The 24,076-nt window shown below is 38.7% G+C and overlaps 1 protein-coding gene and 1 pseudogene across 2 annotated transcripts; one reads left to right on the forward strand and one right to left on the reverse strand.

Moving 5' to 3' along the window:
- LOC144455441 (serine/threonine-protein kinase PAK 5-like) overlaps nucleotides 1-24,076 on the reverse strand; it is a 209,307-nt pseudogene that overhangs the window by 78,828 nt on the left and 106,403 nt on the right.
- Nucleotides 1,384-24,076, forward strand: LOC110204309 (plasma kallikrein-like). 2 transcript variants are annotated; one of them, XM_020980552.1, is made up of 12 exons: nucleotides 1,384-1,538; nucleotides 2,832-2,941; nucleotides 9,024-9,183; nucleotides 9,986-10,092; nucleotides 11,705-11,867; nucleotides 12,179-12,291; nucleotides 12,658-12,826; nucleotides 14,170-14,345; nucleotides 15,280-15,369; nucleotides 18,919-19,058; nucleotides 21,971-22,176; nucleotides 23,830-24,076. In XM_020980552.1, the coding sequence occupies exons 1-11, from the start codon at nucleotides 1,411-1,413 to the stop codon at nucleotides 22,127-22,129; spliced, it is 1,515 nt and encodes a 504-aa protein (XP_020836211.1). In that variant the 5' UTR covers nucleotides 1,384-1,410; the 3' UTR covers nucleotides 22,130-22,176; nucleotides 23,830-24,076. The 2 variants fall into 2 exon arrangements, with proteins under 2 accessions (XP_020836211.1, XP_020836212.1); XM_020980553.1 differs by lacking the exon at nucleotides 15,280-15,369.

The following is a 24,076-nucleotide window of genomic DNA, read 5'->3' on the forward strand; positions in this document are numbered from 1 at the left end:
TGGCTATGGATCCTCCATACCTTTGTGGAAGGCAGTCCCCCTGAGAATTTTTTTTTTTATTTTGAATAGATTTTTGTGGTACTATTTGTAGTACTACATTATCTACATTTCCAATCTATCCCTGCCATCCCTTATAACAAAGAATTAGAAATAAGGAAAAAAGTCAACAAGACCAATCAACACATCAAAAAATAGTATTACATGCAATATTAACTCAGTCAAGAAATATTTATCAAGTGCTTACTATGTTCAATGCACTGTACTAAGCTCTGAGGATACAAGGAAAGACAAAAGATAATCCCTGACATCAATGAGTTCATATCTGATATTTTATACTTGTAGACTCCTACATCTGCAAAGAAGAGGAGAAGGAGGTATTCTATGGGGAATTATATTCCAGTGGATAAAACACCATGTGGTTTTGTTTAGATTTCTTTTCTTCTACTTCCCATAGATAGTAGATGGATCCTCTGGGAATTCTCTATGGTGACTAGTGATATAGAAGTCAATCAATTTCTAACTAGAATTGAGCACAGATTATGTTTGAGACACTGTTCCAGGCATGGTAATGTTCTCCAAAGCCACAGGGATAACACTGATGGATAGGTATGTAGCTGAGGAATATTTATCCAGTTTTAGACCCTGGTCACACAGTCACTATATGGCAGAGCTGGGACTTAAACCCACATCTTCCTGACTCTGATAGCTCTCTCTTATACTATACCATAGCTGCCCCCCCATTTCAGAGACGAAGAAGGGACCAGCTTAGAGTCACACAGCTAGTAAGGTTCATTACTTACTAGTAACGAAAATGTCAAATAAATAGATTACATGGAGCAATTAAAAGAAGAGGTTTTAAATGCACAAATTAAAAGTAAAGGGAATTTGTAGAAAGACGCTATCTGCATCCAGAGAAAGAGCTGATAAATAGAAGTATGGCTAGAATAATTTAACACATGTACACATACATATATATGCACATACACATACATATATATACATATATATACACAGATAAATATACATATACATACACACACATGTGCCTATTTGTGTCTCATGGGAGCCCTCTCTAGCATGGAGGAGGGAGGAAAAAAGAAAAAAAAAGAAATTTATGTGATAACTTTGTGTATATTTGAAGAGAATAGCAAGCTGTACATGGTAGATATGCAGTTTCATGTGCAATCATCTTTTTTTATTGAGCTGTATTGTGGAAATGCTTGTTTTGTTCCATGAATTGAAAATAAAATTAGAAAAAGAAGAGATTTTTCTAATGGTGTGTTAAAGATGAAATACTTTCTTTCAGGGCCATTGAGTAAAGGAGTTACATTATTCCAATTAGGAAACCACATTAGTTCTGTTTGTTATGTTTCCACAGCTTGTAGCAAGGAGAGCCATGAAGGACTTGATATGAGAGGGGTGAATTTCAATGTAACCAAGGTGAACACTGTTGAAGAATGTCAAAAACAATGTACAAACCATGCCCTCTGCCAATTTTACACATATGCCACACAGACGTTCCACAGATTGGAGTATCGGTGAGCAGCAATCATCCTTGAAGATTCTGTTAAGGATTTTAATTTAAGCCTCAACTAACTCTTTTTCTAATCCAAATGAAGGACATTCCAATCTCACTTTTCTTCTTGGGATTCCTTGAAACAGCAGCTATCTTTGTGGGTGGGGCTAAGTCCTGATGAGGATGGGATCTCCCATGGGAGACAGTGAAGTCAACAACGGCATAGAGGGAATTTATATTTTCATAAGTGTCAAGCTAAATGGTCAAGCATGGTTCATTGCCGGCCTGAAAGCATTCCATCTTCTCATCATCCAAGGAATGTCCATTTTAGAATTCTATTCTAGTTGATGGGTTTGCTATGCCACATTGGATAGAAAATTCCCAAGAGTCAAGACAAGACAAGTTAACAAGCACCTGCTAAGCGCTAGGGACACAAAAACTTGTCCCTGTCCTCAAGAAGCTCACAGTCTATTGGACTAAATAATATGCAAACAACTATGAACAAACAAGATATAGAGAGCATAAATTATAGATGATAAGAGAGAGAAGGGCCCAGCATGAAGGGGGATTTGGAAACAAGAAAACTTAACAATGAAGACAACTCAGAATAAGTCCCTTCCTTCAAGGAGTTTGTGTTCTACATAACCATTGCAAAATATTTTTCATCTCGATTGATTCTCACAGCAACCCTGTGAAATGGGCAGCATAAATATGTGTCATCCCACTTGACATCCCACTTGGAAAAACTGAGGGGCACCAGAGTAAAGTGAATTTCCTAAGACTGCTCATCTATTATGTATTAGAGCCAAGACTCAAGCCCAGGTGTCTGGAGTCTCAGCTAAAGACTCTTTCAAACACAAAAGATGATTTTTCTTCTCTCTTTCAGGCTAGGCACAGGCTCTGTTCAAGGCAGTGTTCTAGGCATGGTAATGCTGTTAAAGGTATCAGTGATTTCTGATTATAGCTTAGTCCAGTTTTTACATGTCATGAAACTATGTGTGTAAAGGTGGGGCCTGACCCTAAAACTTTTCCTAGTCTATCTATTTCTTGTTTCTTTCCCCGAATCCATCCATGTTATGGTTTCCAAATGCTTCATCTCTCATTGTATTATTGCCAAGATCATGTTATTGCCGTGATCATCTTTATTGTAATTTTCTTTGGGGATTTGCCAAGGGAGGGGAATCAAACCATGTTACAGGTGGAAGTGTGAATTGCACTGCTGAACATAGCTTACTTCATTTTGTGACAACATTCAGAATGCAAAGAACAGATACCGAGCAAAATCATCAATGAGCTTCCTTTCCTTCTTGCTCAGAAACACATGTCTGCTGAAGCACAGCCAGTCAGGATTCCCTGATATGATCAAGATGGTGGAAGGCTTGGTGTCAGGATTCTCCCTGAAGCCCTGTGGACTTTCTGATATGGGTAATTACTTATATAGCCACCATTCCACATGATTTCTTGTGCAGAAAACAAGGAACACTTGGACAGAGCTTATGCCTAATGTGGCAGAGAATAAAGATTCCTATAACTTGGACTAATGGAACTCTGTCTCCTGGGATGGATGGATAATTCACCTGGTATTATTGAGAGGATTATCTCTAATGCTCATTTTAATTCATGTATCTATAGATAGCATTAATTATGGTAACATTATTAAAACCAGAGAAGCTGCAGCAAGGCCAGGGGGCTGTCTCCCTGTTTCATCAGCCCTCATTCAATATCTTCACACTGATCCCTCTTTTCCCAAGACAATCCTCTCTGGCCCCCAAATTGCCTGGAATGTCCTCTCAATTTCCAGCCTACTGTCAAAACTTCCTATCCCCAGTAAGTGATAATGCATTAGCACAAATTCTGATACTACTGACAAATAGAATGCATGAAATAGGTTTTCAGCATCATTGTAGATTTAGAGCTATAAGGGACCCCAGAAGTCATCTAGTTGAATCCTCTCATTTTACAATCATGGAAACTGAGTTCCAGAGAGGCTAAGTGATTTACCTGAGGTCACACAGATGAGTAAGTAGCACACCCAGTATTTGAACCCATATCTACTGTCTCCAGATGCAATCCTCATTCCTTTGCACCACATGGTGCTTTTAAGGCGTGATACTGATGTACCCCAAGGGAATCTGGGATGCAAGAGGTTAACTAGGCTGATGCTAGGCAGAGGAAGGGGTAGGGCACAGGTCAGAGGATCTGGGGAAGTAGATGTCAGTAAGAAGAATATCTTGTTCATTTAGTATACTATATTTTCCATAGTAGACAGGAGGAAGGTCTGTTTACTAGTGCTGGTAGAAAACACAACTCAACCTAGGGAGCTAGGCTGTTTGTTTATTAGGGTGTTTTTTTTGGCTAGGCAACAGGGTTAAGTGACTTGCCTAGGGTCACACAGCTAGTAAGTGTTATGTGTCTGAGGCCAGATTTGAACTCAGGTCCTCCTGAATCCACTGTGTTGCCTAGCTGCCTCCTTTTATTAGTTTTTTTTTAAAGAAGAGACTAAACCATGAGGAGGGAAACAAGTCGAGGCCCAAAATTCACAGGGCTAAGATCCAAGCAGTGGAAGTCCAGAAGTTATGTTGGAACATGCAGAGAGACATATGAACAAAAGTCCTGAGATATGGCCTGACCAAAGGCCAGTGAGAGTGATGCTTCACTGGCTGCTGCAGACATTTCTGGTGCCTTTTCCTCTTCTTGTACTTTAAGGGGAGTGTTTTCACTGGGTCCTTACATGTGGATGGGAACTGAGAGAGAGTAGAGACTTTAGGTAGGACAATAGATAAGTTAGTTTTGTCAGGGAGGATTTCTGCATCCCTTCTATATTACCTCATCCTCCACTTCATCTTTTGCCTTTGTGTTCGTATCCTCTAACTCAGTGTCTGACATAGTAGGTGTTAAAATGCCCATTGATTGATTGCTTGTAAGACTGTCCATGAAACAAATTAAGACATTCGAATGAAGATTTTTGAGAGATATCTGAGAAAACAGGATCATCTAGGGCTGACTTTAAGTTAGGGTTAAAAATCATTGAAATTTTATGATCTAAAGAATTGGCTAATACTCACAGGCTTCCTTCTTCAACTTTCTATCTTAGGCAAATTTTACAATTTATCAGCATAATCATCCACTTAAGAGTTACTCCAGTGTCTCATTCTGATGTCATCCTTCAACTGAGACTGCTGTCTCTTCAAAGTTACTAACAATCTCTTAATTGCCAGGTCTAAAGGCCTTTTCTCAGACCCCATCCTTCTTGCCTCTGCAGTTTTTGACACTGTTGATCACCCTCTCCTCCTCATACTCTCTCCTGGTTCTCCTCCTCCCTGTCTACCTGATCCTTCTCAAGTCTCCTCTGGATTTTCATCCAGGTCGTGCCCACTTACTGTGGGTATTCCTCCAAGTCTCTATCTTGAACTTTGCTCTTTTGTCTCTCTTTACTTTTTCTCTTGTCTCTCTTGCCTGTAATCTGACTAGCACCATGAGTTCAATTACAGTCTTTATGCTGATGATTCTTAGATCTGTTTATTCACCCTTACTTAACATTTCTCCTAACCTCCAGACTTACATCTTCAACTACCTTTTGGACAACTCAAACTGTAAATCCCATAGACATCTTCAACTCAACATGCCCAAAGCTAACTCAATTATCTATGTCTCCAAACCTCCCTTATCACCCCTCTCTGCTAAAATCTTCAAAGCTCAGTGTGGCCACTGGTATTCACCTCCTCTGTTGTTTCTGCCTATTCCAGCAAAAACTTTCTAGGTATGTCTCTTTCAGAAAATCCAGAAGATAAGAGAGCATCTCAAGACAGATGAAGTGATCAACAGTATTACATGATACAGAAATCTCAAGTAATATCGGAACTAAAAAAAGGTCATCAAACCAACAATTAGGGAGGTATTAATGATATTTGAAAAAATTAGTCTTAATGTGTTCATAGAGGTAGTAGAGAGAGTGTTAGACTTGGAGTCATAAAGAACTGGGTTTGAATTGTGTCTCAAACAGTTCACACTAGACTCTGGACAAGGCTCCCTCTGTAAAATGAATCCATTGAGTTGGTGGTCCTTTTCAACTCAAAATCTATGATCTTCTGATAGGAGCCATATTCCAAGACATTAAAGAGGGACGAGGAGGACTTAGGTCTTAACCTGCTGGTGCTTTAAATTCAGCATTTCCCAAACTAAACTCATCATCTTACCACCTAAAATGGCCTACACTTCCAGATTTCCATGTATCTGTGATTGAAACTGATATGCCAAGTCACACAGGCCTGACATTTCATATCTGATGGCTCCTTCTCCATTGTTCCCCACACGCAAGCACTATTGTCCTTTCTATGTTCTACACAATCTCTTGTGTCAGTCTCTGCCTCTCCACTCCCACCACCGCTATTCTAATTCAAACCATTATAACCTCTTGAGTGAACTAGTATAAGAGTTTTCTCTTTGATTTCCTTGCCTTTCCACTCCCAGTCTCTCTCCCACTCCCACTCCACAGATTGATGTTTTACTAGAGCCAAGAAGTTACAGTCTTTGAGATGGAAGAGAATCTACTTCCTACCATATCATTTCCCTCTTCAAAAACCTTAGATAGCTCCATATTGCCTACAGAGTAAAGTAAAAACTCTCTAGGCTAAAATAAAAGATTATTCTTTTGATGATCACACCTTAGCTTTCTAGTTGTGTCTCTCATTATTCCACTGCAGATGCTCTATGCTCTAGCCAAATTAGACAGTTCCTATTTCTTTAATTATTTCTCACCTTGGTGTTTTTCCTTCTGTTTCCCTGTGCTTGGAGTTACCCCCAGACAAAAAGGACCAGCTAACTCTAATTCTTCTGCATTCAGAAGTAAGCCTTCCCTCTCATGATTGTATTCATAGGTCTCTTAGCCCCTTTATAACTTTTTTTTTTCATATTCTGTGTTCTAATTACTTGTTCCTATGTTACAGCTCCCCTCCTTAATTGTAAATTTCATGAAGGTGGGCACAGTGGTGCTTCTCAGGGTTCTATTACCAGTAGGTAACACGATATCTTGCCAGCACTTGCCACAATGCTTGGCACATGGTAGGTACTTAATAAAGCTTGTGAGTTGACTAGACTAGACTTACACATAAAAGACATTCAGTAAATGTTTGTTGAATCAATTGGTCAGCAAGTATATATTAAAGACCTACTATGTGCCAGGCAGTGGGACCATAAATACAAATGCATTCATCTTCTCAAATTAGCCTGCCCGTATACCTCTTGGGGATTTGAAGGGTTAAGTCACTGGCATTTAAGCTATGCACAATCAGTTTGGTGTTGTTTCCCGGGTGAGAAAAAGTTGTTATCAGTGATTTAACTTCCATAATACTATTGCAAGTTATGTATAGCTTATTAGAATTTATAACTAGAGAGAAATACAAATGGAATTAACAAACAAGTTTAATAAAAGTGATAATCACTGAACTTTCTGCTGATCTAATCTAAATTTACTTATTTCAGACTCTATAAATTCTTTGGTATTTATCTTATACTTCTCTTTGCTAGTATCATAAAGGTCTAAAAGTCATGGAGCTTTACAGCTGTAAGGGACTGTGGAAATAGTAATTAACATTTATAGAATATTTTAAAGTTGACAAAGCACTTTATGTCATACATTATCTCATTTGTTTCCAACAAAAAAGCTTGAGACATAGGTCTTTTTATTGTCCCTATTTGCAGATAGAGAAATTGAAGTTGCAAAAGGTTAAGTGATTTGTCCAGGGTCACACAGTTAGTAAGTGTCTGAAGTAGGAATTGAACTCAGGTCATACTGACTCCAAGTCCAGTGCTTAATCCACCATGCCACCTTAATACATATGTACTTAATAAGTTATTTACTACTTCAAAAGCCTCTGATTTCATCATTGTGGGTATTTTTTTTCCAGCAATGTACATTGCATATCCTCCTTAGTAGATATGGGTTATGGGTTATGGGTTGCTTTCCCTGGAAAATCTATCACCCAATGGATAATTTCTGCTAATAAGAATCTCTGAACTTAAATAGCATGGCCCATACTTGAAGCCTTCCCAGTTCAATAGAAACGGGCAGTTCCTGCCTTTTGCTGTTTGCCAAATAGCCATGGACTCCCTTCACATCGTGATGAGGTACTGAGGGAGGAAGTCAGTGAAGAATCATGGGTAGTTGCAGAAAAAATAGCTCAAAATAAACAACAGTTCATATTCCCAAGTACCTAGACTATGGGTCTTACTAATGCAAAGGACAACTGAGTATATGACATATGGCCTATGGAATAAGTTGTACTTTTAAAAATTTTAGATAGAATTGAGAGAATGATGGCAATTAGAAAGATTTGGATCAACAGTCTACTGTCACTGGAAAAATCTTTCTACTCAGAAATTTAAGAATTTGCTAACTTCACAAACATGAATGACTCTGTCTTCTTTCAAATGATGTAACAAATACAAAGAAATACTTTTGGGTTGCAGCCAACTTGGGTTTAAATCCATCCTTCCTTCTGATGCTACTATCTGTAGGACATTGAACAAGTCCTTTCACTGATCTAGCCCTTAGTTTCCTTATCTGTAAAATGAGAGACTTGGACTTCAAGGCCCCTTTAGTCTCTTCTAACTCTAGACCTGATATATTTTTTTAAAGTCTGATCTCTCCATCTTGCTCAAGCTAGAAGTGAGGGAGCTACCCATGGCCCGATCCCACTTCTGATTAGCACAAAGCCTTTGAACTGCTCTGCTTCCAGCCTGGGCCAGTTTCCTCCTCCCTGTGCAACCTGGAGGCCTCCCTGCTCTCAGGGACTCAGTTATTAATGTTTTTCAAACATAATGTGGATACCCATATCTGCATAGTCCACTGTAGTTCAGAACTTCTGAGGTCAAGAGATCTGCCAATCTCAGCATCCCCAGGAGTGGGAATTACAGACACTTACCATCACTTCCAGCCCAATCTCTGCGAATTGAGCTTCAAAGGAGCAGTGGACTTACATCTTAATGTTTTGATTAATAGTACACCCAGATCTTAATCCAATACAATTTTAGTGTCAATAGTAGTGAATTAAAAAACATTTATTAAGTGTTCAGAATGTTCCAAATGTTAGTCCAAATGTTAGTCTGGGTATGTAAAGAGAAAAAGAAGACATTCAATCTAAAAGAATTGATGCTTTACTTGGAAGACACAAGAGGGCATATCAGCAGGAGTGATGGGAAGGCTCAAAGGTCCTAAAGGGGAATATCAAGGCCCAGCAGCAGAGAGTCGTATCTGCAGGGTGGAGAGCCGGGAGGGCACTAGACTCCCACTACTGGGAAGGGTCAGACTGGACCCCCACTACTGGAAAGGGTCAGGGTGAGATACTGAGTTCCTCCAGCAGAGATGGAGATCAGAGTCTGGTAGAGAGGAAAGGTTGGGGATGGGGTTTAGAAGGTTTAGGATAGAAGTGGAGAAGATTGTCTCTTCCTGATACCGTGAAACAGCATGTGGAATTCTGAGTAATAAATGAATTTTGTGCCTTTACAGGTTGCCAAATGAATATTTTTCAACATATGTCATTTTCTGGTGAAGATGTTGGCAGAGTGATTGCTCCGGATCCTTTTGTATGCCGCACTATTTGCTCCTATTATCCAAATTGCTTATTTTTTACATTCTTTACAAACACATGGCATATACAGCCACAAAGGTATGTGGGATTTTGGCTGTCATTTTGTAACAAATTTTATAATTCTCACATTTAGAGGCTTAGACTTTTTCAAAATCAGCCAATAGTGCTATGAATAGATGACTGGCCTTATAGTTAGGAAAATCTTATATGGCTTTATGCCAGGGTAACACAATCAATTATTGGTTGTGTGTTCCTGGGTAAGACAGCTTTTCAATGCCCCAGGCAACATTTTTTTTTCAAGACTACAAATTGCAGACAAATTTCCAATACACCCTTGGGTTCCCTACTCTAATGAAATCACAGATTTGGATCAAAAACTTTCTACAACAATATGCTTTTTAAAAACTGATTATGTATTTTTAGTTTTCAAAATTCACTTTTATAAGATTTTGAGTTCTAAAAATTTCCACCCTCCTTCCCTTCCCTTCCCTTCCCCCAAGACGGAATGCATTCTGATACAGGCTATATGTGTATAATCATATTAAACATATTTCCACATTAGTCATGTACAATAATACTTTGAGCAGGAGAGTGGGTTTGAGGCTTAGTTAGGATAAGAGGTCAGTATTCCTGCAACCAGAGTCCCTGATTTCTCTTCTTCCAACCCCAGTTACCTCAGCAAAGCCTTTATGTGAAATCAAGGTCAAAGTCTACTTATCTTCTGTCAATATTACAAAATTCCAGTTACTAAAGTACCTCCAGTCATGATTTTTTTTAAAAAGAAAGAATAATGATCCCTCTGTTCTTGAAGGAGAGTTCAATTTTAAATGCTTTCCCTACTTACCTAGTGTTTCTCATGTTCTTTTTAATTTGCTTTTAGAAATATGTGTTTTCTTAAGACATCAAAGAGTGGAAAACCAAGCTCTGAAATACCACTGGTCAACACCACCTCAGGATATAGTCTTCTAAGCTGCAAAGATTTGCCTGGTAATGTGGTACAATAACAAGTAGTAACTGAAGAGCATCAGTAAGATGAAGGGGTTAGATTGGAGAGGATTCCTTATTCTATATTTATCAGTTCTCTCTGTGGATTCAAATCATATCTTTCTTCATATGTCCCACATTTTTAATTTGTGTATTTATAATAGTCAAAATGACTTAGTCTCTCAAAGTCTTTCTTAAAACAGTATTGCTATTACTGTATACAGTATTCTCTTGGTTTTGCTCATTTAACTCTTCATTACTTCATGCAAGTCTATGTTTTTCTAAGATCATTGAGCTCATCATTTCTTAGCATAGTAGTATTCCATCACAATCATATACCACAACTTATTCAGCCATTCCCCAATTGGTGGACATCCCTGCAATTTCTAGTTCTTTGCCACCACAGTCGTGTCTAATGGTAACCATATCTAGGGTGGGGTGAGGGGGGGAGGGAAGAAAAAAAAGAAAAAAGAAATTAACGTGATAATTTTATTATATATTTAAAAGGAATAGCACATTGTACATAATAGATTTGTGTTTTCATGCATAATAATCTTTTTTTATTATACTATGTTATAAAAATGTTTGTTTCATTCCATAAATTAAAAAGAAAATAAATTTCTAAAAAGATTGGATAAGATTGCCAAGGCTATTCCAGCATTGTGGTAGAGTGAAATGGGGTGCTGAATGTGTAGATAGGAAGCCTTCAGCTCGTAGGATCAGGTGTTTAAAGTAAGGAAAGGTCTTAGAGGTTGTCCAGTCCAAACTTTTCATTTTATAAATGAGGAATTGAGGTATGGAGATGATGACAGCCTTGCCCAGGGTCATACAACGTTTGAGTGTCTCAGGAAGGATTCAAACTCAGTTCTTCCTGGTTCTACTCACTCCCTGCTACAGATATTAATATGTCTGTTTTGCATCTGGGGAGACTAAAACTCAGAGAGATGAAATGATTTGACCTTGGTCATATAGCTAGTAACTGGATAATGCTTTTAGAGAAAAAAAACATGACTGAGTGGATAGAGAGGTGGCTTCAGAATCAGGAAGACCTGAGTTCAAGTTCTGGCTCTGATATATATACTGGCCAGGTGGCACTGGGCAAGTTACCTAAGCTAGTGCTGATCTACATTGGTTGGAGTGAGTTCCTCATTGAGAGTTCCTTATATCAATGGAATCACAGAGGGGAGAGAGAGAGAGAGAGAGAGAGAGAGAGAGAGAGAGAGAGAGAGAGAGAGAGAGAGAGAGAGAGAGAGAGAGAGAGAGAGAGAGAGAGAGAGAGAGAGAGACAATAATAATAGGATGAAACCAAATTCATACCTGTATATTTAGACAGCTAGGTGGTACAGGGCATAGAATGCTGAGCCTGGAATCAGGAAGCCCTGAGTTCAAATCTTGCTTCAGTCTCTTATTAGCTGTGTGACCCTGAGCAAGTCATTTAATTATTCTCTGCCTCAGTTTCCTCATTTGTAAAAATTAGGATGATAATAGCATCTTACCTCCCAGAGTTGTTGTCAGGACAAAATAAGATATTTGTAAAACAAGTGCTCTGTAAATGCTAGCTGCTATTATTATTTGTGTGTGCATTTTCCATCTTTCGTGTCTGTGACCAGTACAGAACGATGCCATTCCCAAAGGTATGTTGGTGTGGACTTTGAAGGTGATGAGCTGGAAGCTGTCTATGTTAAAGGAATTAAGGCTTGTCAAGAAAACTGTACAAACAAAATCCGCTGTCAGTTTTTCACATATACATCCCACCAAGGAGAATGCAAGGAAGACAGGTACAATCAATTTTCTTTTTGAAAACTAGCTAACAAAATTCTTGAACATATTTGCCACTTCTACAAAGACAATATCTTTAAAAACCTCACATTTTCTTCTTCTTTTCTTTTTTCTCTTTCCTTCCTTCCTTCCTTCCTTCCTTCCTTCCTTCCTTCCTTCCTTCCTTCCTTCCTTCCTTCCTTCCTTCCTTCCTTCCTTCCTTCCTTCCTTCCTTCTTTCCTTTTCTCTCTCTCTCTGTCTCTCTGTCTCTGTCTCTGTCTCTCTTTCTCTCTTTCTCCTTCCTTCCTTCCTTTTCTATTTATCTTTGTAGGTGTAAATGTTCCTTAAAAATTTCTTTGAATGGTTCTCCAACTAGAATAGTCTATGGGACAGAAGGTACCTCTGGTTATACTTTAAGAATGTGTAAAACGCCAAGCATCTCTGGTAAGTAAAGTCCTTATTTTTCTATGTAAGTGTAATCAGATACCTTGTAACATTATAATTCAATGAATCCCTGTCTTTTGAGAGTGAAGGTTCTCTGATTTACTGCTTAATTCTAGACACTGCCTCCAGCACTTCTCACCATCAGAAGACCAGAGTCCAAATCCAAGTTCCTAGTTGTGTGACCTTGGGCAAGTCACTCCATTTCTCTAAGCCTCAGTTTTCCTCATTTATAAAATAGCAATGGTTAGACTTGTCTCATGTTTTCAGTCTCAGACGAGATGATGTAGATAAAATGCTTCATGACTTTCCAGTCTATGTAAATGTTACGTGTATGTCACCTCTCATGACCATTATGATTCTTTATAGTCTGCACAAAGACAGTAACTACAAGGATTGTTGGAGGCACTAGATCTTCCCCACGAGAGTGGCCATGGCAAGCCTCCTTACAAGTCAAACTGAGGACACAGAGTCATGTGTGTGGAGGCTCAGTCATTGGGAATCAGTGGGTCATAACGGCTGCCCATTGCTTTGATGAGTGAGTATTGGCTCTTCTCTGAATTCCAGTAGAAGGAGGAGAAACGATATTGGCGCAAACTTAACTATCACCATGTCATCATTTTAATCCCTATGTCGGAAATATTTTCCTTAACTCCTTGGCTTTATCTTGCCTCCTGCTCTCCTTTAAATGTGCACCAAGGTGAAGATATCTGGCCATGTTTTAGAGAAATGCTTTGTCCTTCACGTGCATATAGTGCAGTCTCATTAACATGGACTAGATGGGGGAGAGGGAAGGAAAGAATGAGGGCCAATCTGCATGGGTGACTCTAATGTAATATATATATATATATCTATAGATATCTATATATCTATATCTATATATATATAGTATAATGTGAATAATGTGAATATAAAGTGTAATGTGAAAATTCTACAAACATAGGCATTTTCAATGAACGCAGGGGCAGCATAATTTTTCCCACAGTGGGATGCTATTATTTTCAACATTAACAGTTCTGATGTGTTCACAAGAGCAATTAAAAAACTATGAACAGAAGCAAAGAGGGCTTCCACTAGCTGGCAGTAAAAACCTGCTATAACCAAACACATCTCACATGTATTTAACTGCTTTTACTAGCCATGTTTCTCAGTGGTTAGAGCTCTGGACTTGGGGATAGACCTGAGTCCGAATACTGCATCCTCTCACTAGCTGACCTTGGGCAAGTCTTTTAACTCCTTTAAGCCTCAATTTCCTCATATATAAAATGGACATAATAATAGCACCTGCCTTGAAGGGTTGCTGTGAGAATCAGTCAATTAGTTGATCAGTAAATAAACATTTATTAAGCACCTACTTTGTACCAGGCACTGTACTAAGCTTTGGGGATACGAAAAGAGGCAACAAACAGCCCTTGTCCTAAGGAGCTCACAATCTAATCTACATATACGTACAAACAAACTATGTTCAGGATAAATAGGAAATAATTAAAGGAGGGATGGCATCAAATGAGATTTTATACACACACACATACACACACAATTCACACACATGTAAGCTGTTTTGCGAATCTTAGGGTCCTATATAAACGATAACTAGCTATTAATTTGCTGAGAACTCAAATGTTTGGGACTAAATAGAATAGAAATACAGAACAAGAATTAGAGAAATAGAAATAGAGAACAGAAACAGAATAACAAAAACATAGTGCAGAAAAATCAGTTGGTTTTGGTTTTCTTGATTTTTAAATTGGGAGCAGAGGTTGGTCAGCGGGGTGGCATTGGAAGAAGATAAGAAAGCACATCAGAGTTTGAAATTTGGGAGTAAATAGGGCATTCTGGACACTTAAATATTCTTATGAAGATTTATTTTTCTACCTCTAGCTTACCATCACCTGATATTTGGAGAATTTATACTGGCATTTTAAATCAGTCAGAAATCCAGGCAGCCATACCTTTCTCCAGGGCTGAAAAGATTATTATCCACCCTCAATATAAAATTTCGGAAACAATACATGATATTGCTTTAATCAAGCTTAAAGCTGCCATGAATTTCACTGGTATGTAGACTGTTCATCACAAAGCTATCTATTTGAGTTTTCTAGATTTAAATTTTGTAGGCCTTTGCATAAGACCTAACTCTTTTCACTTTTCACTTGGCTTTTGACTTAGGGAACAATAATTGCTCCTATTTCCTAAGGGAAAGATAAGTCATCTTTCAAAATTAATGAAGTATCTTGCAGAATAAGAGGCTAGAGGTTACTTTCAGCCAGAACTCTCAACCTGACATGTGATATCTCATAAATTATTGAGATTAAAGTCAGAGGAGATGATGTATTTCGGGGACCAGAAAGGCACAAGGCTACCCCTGGGTGGTAGTCTCAGACATAGAACCTTATCAACCTGCCATCTGGTGTTGGTCTTAAATAGAGACACTGCCATGAGCTAGAGACCAATGTCTAACTAAGCTTCAGATGCTATGGTTGGGGGTGAGATTGGGCTGAAGGCAAGAGGTTGGTTTGGAGGCATGCTATTAGATATTGCATTCTGAATAAGCTTTAAGAAGTAAGAAATTAAAATTTTTCCCAATGGTAAACTGGCACCCCAGGCTTCTGGGTAGACTGGGCAGGGAGGACTTGGAAATTTCTAATTCCCATAATTCCCTGGGGTGATGAATTCCCTATTAGTTGGACACTCTCTTATGTCATTAACTCTAATGGTTTATTGAGTATTTAACAGAAAGTGGAGAGATCTCGTTCTTAGAGTTTCCACAGCAGGACATAGCATTGGTATATGTGTTTGTGTGTATGTATATGTATATGTATATGTATATGTATATGTATATGTATATGTGTATGTGTATGTGTATGTGTATGTGTATGTGTATGTATATGTGTATGTATATGTATATGTGTGTGTATGTTTGTAGTATATCTATAAAATCAGAATTTTTTTCTTCTCTAACCAAACTCTAATATAACAAATGCAATCTAGATTTCCAAAAACCTATCTGCTTACCCTCAAAAGAAGACATGACTTATACCACCTGCTGGGTGACTGGATGGGGCTTCACTCAGGAAAAAGGTATGGAATGATGTTTACAAATAAATGCTCATGAATGGGGCATCAGCTCTAAAATCAAATAAATTTAAAAAAACTGGGGCAATTCAGAGGAATTGAGCCCTAATCTAGAAGATAAATGAGAAGCACTGGAATCCAGAAGACCTGGGTTTGAGTCCTGCCTTCGGACAGGATCCACACACACACACACATACATATGTGTGTGCATGCATGTATGTGTGTATGTATATGTATGTTTGTTCACCTCTAGGCAAATGACAGCCTGTTGGTGCCTAAGGCAACTCTCTAATAGTATAGATATGCTGATCTGAGGGAGGAGTTATTTCACTGGTCATACCTTAGGTCAATGAAATCACAGGTCCAAATTAAAAAACAAACAAATGGAATAGAAACACACCTCCATTCCTTCAGAATCTACTTACCTTTTGCATAATCTTACCAACCTCCTTTTCTCTGTTTTGAATTTCTCTAATGTAATTATCACCATAATCAATACAGTGTGTAAAGGTTTACACTCACTAAATCATTTGATTCTCATGGCAACCCATGAGGTAGTCAGTCAGTCAATAAACTTTTATTAAGTGCTAAGTGCTAAGCACTGGGGACACAAAAAGAAGCCAAAGACAGTCTCTGCCCTCAAGAAGCTTACAATCTAATGAGGAGACAAAAAGCAAACAAATATGCACAAACAAGCTATATATAAGAAAAAATAGGAAATAATGAAGAGAAGGAAGGCACTAAAATTAAGAGGGATTGGGAAAGGCTTCCTCTAGAATACTGGATTGTAGATGGAATTTAAAGGAGGTGAGGGAGGTCAATAGGTTGAAATGAGGAGGAAGAGCATTCCAGGCATGGGGGGAAGCCATAAAAAATGCCTGGAGCTGTGAGATGGAATGTTAAGAGGTGGAGAGAAGGAGGTAGATACCACAGGTATTTATCGTTGTGACGGTTATTGTCACCTTCCCCTCCCCCTATGTTACAGAGAAAGAAACCAAGACAATTTGTCATAGTCACAGAGACAATGTCAGAGGCAGAATTCAAACCTAGGTCCTCATGCTCCTCTGAGAGGATCGCTGGATAGAACATTGGGTCTACAGTCAGGAAGACCTGAGTTTAAGTCCTGCCTCCTCTGAGAGGATCGCTGGATAGAACATTGGGTCTACAGTCAGGAAGACCTGAGTTTAAGTCCTGCCTCAGACACTGACTAGCTGTGTCACTCTGAACAAGTTACTTAACCTCCCTTTGACTCACTTTCCTCATTTGTAAAATGGGGATAAAAACAGCATCTACTAGGGTTGTTGTTGTGAGGATCAAATGATATAATATTTGTAAAAGTGCTTAGCACAGTATCTGTGCTATGTACCAGTGTCTGTGGTACATAGCAGATGCTATATAAATGTTCACTATTACTATTATTATCATGCAGTGTTGCATATTGTGATTACCTTTATGTTTTATCCCTTTACTAGTCTTTGAGCTGCATGAAGGCAGGGACTGTCTGATTACACTTTCTGTCTCCCCCAGTGTCTAGCACAGTGCTGTGTACACTGTAGGTGTTTACTTAATGTGTATTGATTCACTGGAGGCCACTAGGTGGTGCCATAGAGTGCCAGGTCTGGAATCAGAAGACTCCTCTTCCTGAGCTCAAATCTAGCTCTCAGATATTTCCTAGCGACAGTGTTCAAGTCACTTAGCCCCATTGCCTAGGCAAGGAAAAAACCCCCCACAAAATATCATTATCCATGTTGTGTCGTATTTTTCTTTGTTTTGCTCAACAGTTTCCCATTACATTTTAATCTGGTTTGGGCTGCTCTCTTGAGTTTGGGGCCTGCAGGCCTTCTTTTTGATGCCTCTGATTCAGTCCAACCCCCTTATTTTATAGGTGAGGAAATGAAGGCCCAGAATGCTTAAGTGATCTGTTAAGGTCACAGAGGAGTAAGCGTCAGAAACAATTGTGAAACCGGTTCACTCCAGGGCCACTGGTTTTTTGTTTGTTTGTTTTTCTTTCCACTGTATCATTCAGAAGTATACTGGAGTCAGCTTGAACTGCTCTTAGAAGACCTCAGTGTTAAATTGTTAATATGGACGTTTACACCTTGAAAAGTGGCAAATCAGAACAAATCAGAGCTTGATTTATTGTTTTGTTGATTGTCTAGATTTATAAATGGTGGAGAAAATGGTAATCATAAAAATTAAAATTGTGTTGGGCATCCCCTTCCCCTCCCCCTCTGTGAGAGTAGGTTGTTAAACATTTACTAGCACACCAAGGATTGCTTCTGTTGGAGGCCGGGGTTGGTAGGGAAGGGAGAATGAAAGGATGGGTTTTTTTGTTTGTTTTTTAATTTTAAAATTATGGAGCAGCTAGGTGCATAGTGGATGGAGCACCAGCCAGCCTCAGACAGTTGACATTTACTAGCTGTATGACCTTGGGCAAATCACTTAACTTCAATTGCCTCGTCCCTGTCCCCTGTCCTTCCCCCCGCCCCACCCCTGGCAATGGAAAAATACAGAACTAGAATGTGAGATTATAGGTAGTAAATGAAAATGATGAGCTTTGAAATTCTTAGTGGGCCTTAAACTGTGGTTGATTACAGAGGAAGACGGGGGACCAGAGATTGGAGGTAGCTTTGTAGCCAGACTTGTTCTAATAATGTCTCAGAGGCAAAGCCAGGGCTTCAGTCCAGGATCTAGTGACACTGGTCTCTATTCTTCTTCTCACAAGATATTCCATCCATGACTCCAGGCTTTTCCATGGCTGTCCCTCATGTCTGAAATGTTCCTCCTCTTCATCTTCATCTCCTGGCTCCTATGGCTTCTTCCAAGTCTCAGCTAAAACCCCACTTCTCTATGAAGCCTTTCCCAATCCCCTTTAAAGCCAGTGTCTTAATTCCAAAAGACTCACGATGAAAAATACTACCCCATCCAGAGAAAGAAGTATGGAGTCTGAATGCACATCGAAGCTTACTATTTTCTCTGTCTCTTTTTTTTTCATGGTTTTGCCCTCTTGTCTGGTTTCTTTTTTCACAACAATACTAAGGTGGAACTATGTTTAACACAATTGCATGTGCATAACCTATATCATATTGCTTGCAGTCTTGGGGAGGGGGAGAGGAAGAGAGTGGAGGGAGAAAAATTTGGAACTCAAAATCTTATAAAAAATGAACATTGAAAATTGTCATTACATGTAATTAGAAAAAATAAAATACTATTTCATTAAAAAAGAGAAATAAATCTAGGATAAAATGATAATGTCTTCCTTTTTTAATTAAAAAATTTTTTTTTGTGTCTTCCTTTTTGTTGATTATTTTCTGTTTATATTGTATATAGCTTGTGTGCCTGGCACTCAGCAGGTGCTTAATAAATACATGTTGACTGGACTTCTAGATCACCTGAATAATGCCACCATAAGTTAAGCCACAAAAACTGATTTGCCAACTTCTAATGTCCAGGTTTTACTCAATGGGTCCTATTAGAGAATTCAGAAATCTAATTTTGCTTCAATTTCTCACTCTACTTTTAATACACATTTCAATGTTCCTTCTGTTTTGCTAGGTACAATCCAAAACACTCTCCAGAAGGTCAGAATTCCCCTAGTGCCCATTGAAGAATGTCGGAAAAAATACATTCAACATAAAGTAACTGATCAGATGGTCTGTGCTGGTTATAAAGAAGGGGGTAAAGATGCTTGTAAGGTAAAGAAATCTGTTATATGAATATTGGCAGAGTGGGACTACTGAGCAAAAAAGCATCTAGCTAGGTGGAACAGTGGATGGAGTGCTGAGCTTGGAGTCAGGAAGACTTGAGATCGAATCCTTCCTCAGATACTTACTAGCTGTGTGACCTTAGGTGAGTCATTTAACCTCTGCCTCAGTTTCCTTAGTTGTAAATGAGGAAAATAACAGCATCTACAAAGGTTATTGTGAGGATCAAATAGGATAATGCCTGTAAAGCACTTAGCATAGCACTCAATAAGTTTTTATTTCCTTCCTCCCCTCAGAGGTGAGGAATATGATATGGAGGAGTATAGAACTGGAACTGAAAGGGGCCTTATGAGTTCAAAACATTCATTTTACAAATGAGGAAACTGATGCTCAGACAAATTAAATGACCTGTCTACGGTTACAGAAGTCATAAGACTAGAATCAATTTCACATTAAAAGCCAATTATCAAATGCCATTTAAATGTTTCTATCTATTTGTTATAAAAGCAAGATAGGATACATCGAAATCATACAGGTTCCAAAGTCCTCAGACAAGCACTCTGTATATAATCAAAGGACAGAATGCATGTAAGCAGAGAATTTTATGAGCCTCAGAATTGCACAAGTATTTCAGCTGTGATAATGACGGATGATAAGAATGAACTATGTTTAGGTTCAGATATATGGACATTGGATTTCTTTTTCATTGCTGTTAACCTAAGATCTGGAACAGACAAACTTGGTTATTGAATAAGACAGGGAAATAACAAAATAAAAACAAAAAATGCATAGAGCTACCCTGGTTCTCACTCCTTACTTGAAGAACTTTGACACATTATGATGTATAAACACTTGTCAAAGCTTTTTTTCCCCTTGTGGTTGAATTGAATTGAATTATTTGCCATTCAATGTGTATCCCACTGAGGAAGTGGGTTGGGCCACTCTCCAAGCCCAACCTGGTTTTGTTAGATCTTTGGCCAGGAACCATATAATACCAAAGAGGCAGCTAGATGGCTCATTGGATAGAGTGCTATGCCTGGAGTCAGGAAGACCTGAGCTCAAATACAGCCTCAGACACTTAACTAGATGTGTGATTCTGGATAAGTCACTTAACCTCTGTCTGCCTTAATCCACTAGTGAAGGAAATGGAAAAGCACTCCAGCGTCTTTGCCAAGAAAGCCCCATGAACAGTATTGGCATGATATGGTCCATGGGGTCATAATTGGACATGACTGAAAAAAATATATAATACCAAACCTAATCCCTAGCATATCTGGGTACACTCTCTTCCTTCCAGTCTGTCAACTTTATACCATATAGCCTTTAATGAGATCTAGTCCTCCTTATAGGGTTCTTAGGTAAAGTTCCTTTATGCCTCTAACTGACCTCCCTCCCTCAAAAAAAAAAAAACCCACAAACACTCAAACTTTTCAGCCCACAATATTAACTGACATTTATAGAGCATTTCAGAGTTTGAAAAGCACTCTCTGCCTGTATCTCTCTGTCTCTCAGTCTCTCTCTCCAACATATGTAAGTACATGCACACATGTGTATATATGTGCATATGTATATATGTGTATATACACACACATACATACATATATATACACAAACACAAACACACACACACACACACACATATATGTATATATATATATGTATATAAATACACATATATAATTTCCAGTTTGCATCCAGGGTAACTAAAACTCAGAGAGATGAAATGATTTGACTGTGGTCATATAGCTATTAAGTGTCAAAGGTAGTATTTGAATCCAGGCTTCCTTGATTCTGAAAACAATGCTATGTTCACCATGCCACAGTGCATCTTTACGACTTTGCTTTATGATATAGTTCAAGTATTCCTTTCGGTGGTCTTTGCTTCAAACATATTGACATTCCATTAATGATCCATGTGCTCCCATTGCTCCAGTCCCATTTGAGCAAATTAAATTATTTTTCATTAAAATCTTAAATATTATGACACTGAGATTGTAACTTAGAGCATCTACTCGGGTCAGGGTCATACTAATTTGGGATAATCTGGGATGAAGCAATAGCTAGCTACTGAGGTGATTGGAGGACACACTAAAGAGCTGTTCTATCAAGAAAGTATTTGCTACCGCTATTGTTAATGAAAGTTTATGAAATGGATCCAGTGAGTTGATAGATGGTCAAGAGAAATTGGACTAGGCAGCTGGTGAAGGAGCAAGTGTAGTATGGGCAAGGAAGGGTTTGTAGTCAGGAGAGAGGTGGCGGGTCAACTTAGGAAACAGATGCCAGTTGTCAAGAGAACATGAACTTGGCCACATTTAGAGAGATGGTGGAAGATAGAAGGGCTTGGCATGCTATGGTTCATGGGGTGATGAAGAGTTGGATATCATTGAACAACTGAACGACAAGAATATCTTTGTTGGGGGGGAAAAATGAGCTACAAAGAATTTTTACTATAATAGTTTCTTAAGCGTACATGGGATGTTTTCTTATAAGTGAAATCACCTAATAATTAGGCCTTTTTGGTACCCAAGTCACCCAAAAATGGGTTCTGAAAAAGTGTGTTGTACTTAAGTCTGTTCCATGGTAATTAGCATTATGCTGAGATTTTGGAGTATTATAATACAAATATTTGGGAAAGGGTTTTTATAGTCCCACTGTGTGAAAGCTTTTGAATTTTCAGTCATTTTCTTATTGGGGTAATAGAATTATATTGTTATTTTGAAACCCCTATCATGCATTAGTTTGGCATTCATCAATAAGTTCAAGTACCAATATGGTTTTAAGGAAAGGGTATGTGTATGTATGTTTTTGTGTGTCTGACTACAGAAACCTGTATGTACGAACTGGCTTTGAAGACGTCTCTTAGAAACATTTTCTGTTTTGTTTTTCCCACCCCTGTGACACAGGGAGATTCAGGTGGCCCCCTGTCCTGTTACCAAAATGGAGTATGGCAACTAGTTGGCATCACCAGCTGGGGAGATGGTTGTGCTAAAAAGGATCACCCGGGTGTTTATACCAAAGTGGCTGCATATGTGGATTGGATTTTAGAGATCACACAAAACTGACCAACTCTCCTTGATGAAGCTAGCTGCTTGTGAATGGAGGAGAAACTGTAAGAGTCTTTTACAAATATGTTGGCTATCAAATCTAAAAACCCATTGGGAAGAGTGGTTCCCCCTCCCCCCATTTTGTTCTTTTGGTTCAGCAGAATCAGATCTGAAGGTTTCTAATGTTTAACAATTAGCTGTCACTACGATATGAAGGTCAGAGTGTCTAAGGTTGATTTGGGTATAGTAGAAACCAATGGTACCAACGGTGGCCTTTCTTCCATGTTGATGTTGCCTTGCAGACAACACATAAAAGCTTGGAGGAATAGGACTTCCTGATTTCCTGGCTGGTATTTTAGATGGCTTGTGGAGCTAGCTTAGTGTCCTTGAAGGGGGAAGAGAGTGAGAGTCTTCTTACTGGCAGAGAGGTGTGGCTACCAGGGGTCTGGTGTTTCTGTGTATCTGTGCTTGTGGTCTCCTGTATTACTTTTTGTCTCTGGGGAGTCTTTTTTGCTAAACCATGCTATAAGCTGCCCACAGTCTTGGGCAGAGACAACATGGTTTTGTTGTGGTAATTTTGTGCCACCATGTCTGCAGCAACTGTATTCTTCAAAACCCTGTCCAAGCCCCTCCGTATTAACTCAGGTTAGCACTTCTTTCCACAGGCCATTGGATCCCAACACTACATCTGGGTCAACCAGCATAAATTGTTTAGGAACTTTCCGTAAATAATTCCAAATCACTTTTCAAAATAGCCATTCACATTCACAGGTCCACCAACAGTGCACCAGAGTGCCTGATTTACTACAACCCCTCCAACATTCTTTTGTGCCTCAGCCTTTTTACTCCTAAATAGATGGTGGAATTTGGGGAATACATGCTATCCCCAAACTATGTGTGAGCAGAGTTGCCTTGCATGGAGACCTTTTCATCCAAGAGGAAATAAAGTCCTAGAAATAATGGGGCCAGTGACTACGTAGGACAAAAGAGTCTTCTAATAGTGCTGTAGCTTCATTGTGCAGTCTATGAAGTATAATAAGGAATTTATTGTTTTCCAAGTAGCCACAGAGATTCTTAGTATCAGGAGACTTAAATGGGAATAATTGAGCTCTATAATAATAATAGTAAGGCATTTAAAAATTCTAAAATGTTACATCAGATTACCCTAGGTTATCCATGGGGATATAGGGATGTATGGGGAATAGGAAAGAACAATGTAAATCTAGAGGTAATATGGAAGTGTAACAGTTTCCTCACCTGTAAAATGGAGATAATAATAGCACCTACCTCCCATTGTTGCTTTGAGGATCAAAGGAGATAATTATTGCAAAACATTTAGTACAGTGCCTGGCACAAAGTAAGCACTATATAAACATTAGCTATTATCATTGTGATTATTATTAAATGAAATACTCTAATGATTTTTATATTCACCTACAATTCTTTTACCTCAGCTGGTTCCAAGCTAAATGGAAGTGTTCTGAATTCTTTTCTTTTTTTCTTCTTTTCTTTTCTTTCCTTTCCTTCCTTCCTTCCTTCCTTCCTTCCTTCCTTCCTTCCTTCCTTCCTTCCTTCCTTCCTTCCTTCCTTCCTTCCTTCCTTCCTTCCTTCTTTCCTTCCCTTTTTCCTTCCTTCCTTCCCTCCCTCTTTCTTTCCTTCCTTCCTTCCCTCTTTCTTTCCTTCCTTCCTTCCTTTTCTGTTTTTTCTTCTACATCCAGTGATGGATATAAAAAGGACCACTGAAGTGGCTTGAAGTCAAGAATAGCAAATGATGAGCTAAGAGAAACTGAAGGCTCAAGAGTTGGCTGCAGGAACTCAACTCTGGCAAAAACAAACAGGAATCTTGGAGATTACAATAAATCAAGGACAAGATGCCACCATCTCAGCCTGTAACTGAGTTCTCGAACTTTGACCTATGTTGTTTTTCAGTTAAAAAAATTAAAGAAAGACATGGTTTGGCTCTTA

Source organism: Phascolarctos cinereus, unplaced genomic scaffold (genome assembly GCF_003287225.1).
Source record: "Phascolarctos cinereus isolate Bilbo 61053 unplaced genomic scaffold, phaCin_HiC Scaffold_9;HRSCAF=440, whole genome shotgun sequence".
Classification (NCBI taxonomy): Eukaryota; Metazoa; Chordata; class Mammalia; order Diprotodontia; family Phascolarctidae; genus Phascolarctos; species Phascolarctos cinereus.

Bases quoted from the DNA above. Each gene is read 5' to 3' on its own strand.
- LOC110204309 (XM_020980552.1), top strand. From the start codon at position 1,411: ATGAGAGGGGTGAATTTCAATGTAACCAAGGTGAACACTGTTGAAGAA. The intron at 1,539-2,831 runs GTGAGCAGCAAT...CTTCTTGCTCAG, and splicing joins TTCCACAGATTGGAGTATCG to AAACACATGTCTGCTGAAGC. The intron at 10,093-11,704 runs GTAATGTGGTAC...TGACCAGTACAG, and splicing joins AAGCTGCAAAGATTTGCCTG to AACGATGCCATTCCCAAAGG.